The sequence below is a fragment of the Hakea prostrata genome, chromosome 1 (genome assembly GCF_041222555.1).
Source record: "Hakea prostrata isolate BN-2017 chromosome 1, UWA_Hpros_2, whole genome shotgun sequence".
In the NCBI taxonomy this organism is placed as follows: Eukaryota; Viridiplantae; Streptophyta; class Magnoliopsida; order Proteales; family Proteaceae; genus Hakea; species Hakea prostrata.
This window is the reverse complement of record NC_142600.1, coordinates 71,878,959-71,881,704: the sequence shown is the minus strand read 5'-3', so window position 1 is coordinate 71,881,704 and position 2,746 is coordinate 71,878,959. Positions and strand designations below refer to the sequence as shown.

At 39.5% G+C, this 2,746-nt stretch overlaps 1 protein-coding gene across 1 annotated transcript; it reads left to right on the top strand.

Annotated features, from left to right (window-relative positions):
* Nucleotides 1-205: 205 nt before the first annotated feature.
* On the top strand, nucleotides 206-2,115 carry LOC149029795 (uncharacterized). The gene has a single exon (XM_089142149.1). The coding sequence runs from the start codon at nucleotides 725-727 to the stop codon at nucleotides 1,619-1,621; it is 897 nt and encodes a 298-aa protein (XP_088998275.1). The 5' UTR covers nucleotides 206-724; the 3' UTR covers nucleotides 1,622-2,115.
* Nucleotides 2,116-2,746: the final 631 nt, after the last annotated feature.

Here is a 2,746-nt window from a genome sequence, read left to right as displayed (position 1 = left end):
AAAGCAGTTTTTCACTATCCATTTACAGATGTCAGAAAATTAGCACTTTGCGTTACTAAAAGGAATTAGAAAAAAATTATCTACATGTTTTGCCACGTGGATAGATGATTTGGCTTCTTCGTCAAAGATTACAAGTCATTTCAAGTCTAATTCCCTGAACTCCCAACCTACGAACGGAATTTCGCAGCTACACAATACTAATTTCTAAAGAAGAAGATACCCTCAAAGCACCCAAAGAAATGGTATCTTGAAAAGTTGTTTCGGAAGTCTTCCTTAGCTACCCGGCCAACAATGGCAATGATTACTTTGCCTGGACGAAGAAAGTAAGGCTGGAGTTTGGACCATTTCAAAGGGAGAATCCGAAGGAGAAACCTTTCTCTTCTCTCCCTTTGGCTTGCTTTGATTTTCCAAACATTTCTGCAAGATCCTGTTTTATCTCAACACACACCAGCAAAGTGAGCACCACATTTCTTCCTTTCCAAGCACTCCTTCACCCATCTTCCTGTGATTCAACATTCCTTTTGCAGGTCTTTCATATACTTTATTATCTTTTCAATTTCTTGGAAAGTGAAATTCGAATGCATCATCGGTATTAATTGATGCAAATGGGTTAGATCTCGTGATGGGTTTTTTCAATCTTCTTCTCTTTTCGTTCGTGCAGTGCTTAATAATCCATTAATTGCAATGCTGATTAGAAAATTTGGGCGAATTGAGATTCATTTCCATGGGTTGCAGAAGCTTTTCTTTCATAAGCGTTATTGTCTCTCTCTTCTTCTCATCCGTCGCCCATAACAACTCTGATCAAATTTCTTTAGATGCCCTTCTTCAACAATATGCTTACAAGGCGCTTGTTCGACCTCACACCGGCATTTTGTACAAAGCAACCCTTCCGGCAAATTTTTCAGGCATGGAAGCCTCAGTTATCAGGCTCAGAAGTCGTTCCTTCTGGAACAGAGGATCCAATGTTAGCTCAATCTGGTTTCCATCCAGAATCATTTCTCGACCTTTCGCGAAGAGAATCTCCATAGTCTACCAAAATCTGGGCAAATGGTCTTCACATTATTACAATGTACCAAATTATTCATTAGTTACTCCCGTGGTTGGTTTCAGGATTTACGATTCTTCCAATTTGAGCTCCAAGTCCGTTAGGTCTCTCAGTTTTAAAGTAACAGGAGATCCAATTTCTTTACATTTTCCAGATTTGAAGTTGCCTTCTGGTTCTAATTTGACTGTAAGATGTGTTACGTTCAAGGTGGATGGTTCTGTTTCTCTTTCTAATATGACTCTTCCCAATGTATGCTTCACACGCGATCAAGGCCATTTCTCTGTTGCTGTCGAACAGTCCAAGACCAAGACGGAAGAGACGAAGAAAGGGAGGTCGCCATGGAGGCTGTGGAAATGGTTGGTGATAGGATTCGTTTGTGTGCTTGTGGGTTTGATTTTGATTGGGGTTGTTGTCAAGCTTGTTGCTTCGCGCATAAGGACAAAGAAAATTCGGAAAATGGAGCAAAAAGCTGATCAAGGTGAAGGTTTCAACACAATCTGGATTGGATCTAGTAAGATGCCTTCTGCAGCAGTGACTAGAACACATCCAACTCTTGAGACTGGATATGCCCCATGACTTCCTCAATTCTTGTGTTTTTTTCTGTTTTGGTTTCATCTGTAGTCAATTTTGAGAGAGATTAGTCCACTAGATCAGTAACCGGAATTGGTTTTCTGTGTTTGATAGATTGTTAACAAGTTTAGGAAATTTTTCTTTGGATTTGTGAGGAATCTTACGATCAGACATTTTGTAGCAGAAATCAGATTGATGAGTAACCAGATTTTAAAGTTCAATACATCATTTTGCTTGAAAATCCTACATTTTCCCTCGGTTTTGGTTCTTCTCATAATTTCAATGAACAATTTTGTACCCTGAAGTGAGATCCATGTTTGCAATGTAGAAAGACGGCTCGTTTAGGTAAGCATTGTGTCTTCATCCAACAACAAAAAATCTCTCAAACACATTTTGAGTTCTCTAAAAGAAGGCCTTGCACAAGTAAAATGCAGCTATGGATTCTACAAACCAAGAAGATTTGGTTCTTTACATAGCATTCCACTCATCTCATGTATGGATGGTGATCTTCTACTAGTGTTTTACTATGACAAAGCACGTCATTCTTCTTCACGATGTAGTGTTGTCTCCACTCCACTTCTATGGCGTGAAAGTTTTTCACTTCAGCGGAGTGTCCTCTGCCCTTGTGGCACATTTTCCCTGTCTTTGTGTCGTGTTTTCTTTTCCTTTTACTTCTTTGGTGCATTTTTAGGTCCTCACACAACCTCCATGCTCTGCCATAGAGAGTTTTTTTCAACGATTTTGTGTCTTCACCCCTGCCATCTCCTTGATCCACAATAGTTTAAAACATGTGCTTGAAGCCAGTAAGAATAGGAATATGTCTTACCCAACTCGAACTAGTCTTGCTTCATCAGATCATCATCCCTGTATGCAACACTTCCACTAGTGATATGAAGCCTGCAAAAGAAGTGTTCAATGAAATGACCAAGAGCAACATTGTTTTGTGGTGTTGGGTGCATTGTATGTTTACAATATTCCATTTGTTGGAGACTGCACAGAAGTGTTCGATGAAATGTCAGGGGAAGATTGGTTCGTAGTGTTTGGTGCTTTGTGTTTTTGCCTTAAGAAGTTGTGATTGCAACTATGCACTTGATATGGAATGCTCCGTTTATAACAATGTTTGTAGTAGCA

Coding starts and splice junctions, on each gene's coding strand:
- LOC149029795 (XM_089142149.1), top strand. CDS start 725: ATGGGTTGCAGAAGCTTTTCTTTCATAAGCGTTATTGTCTCTCTCTTC.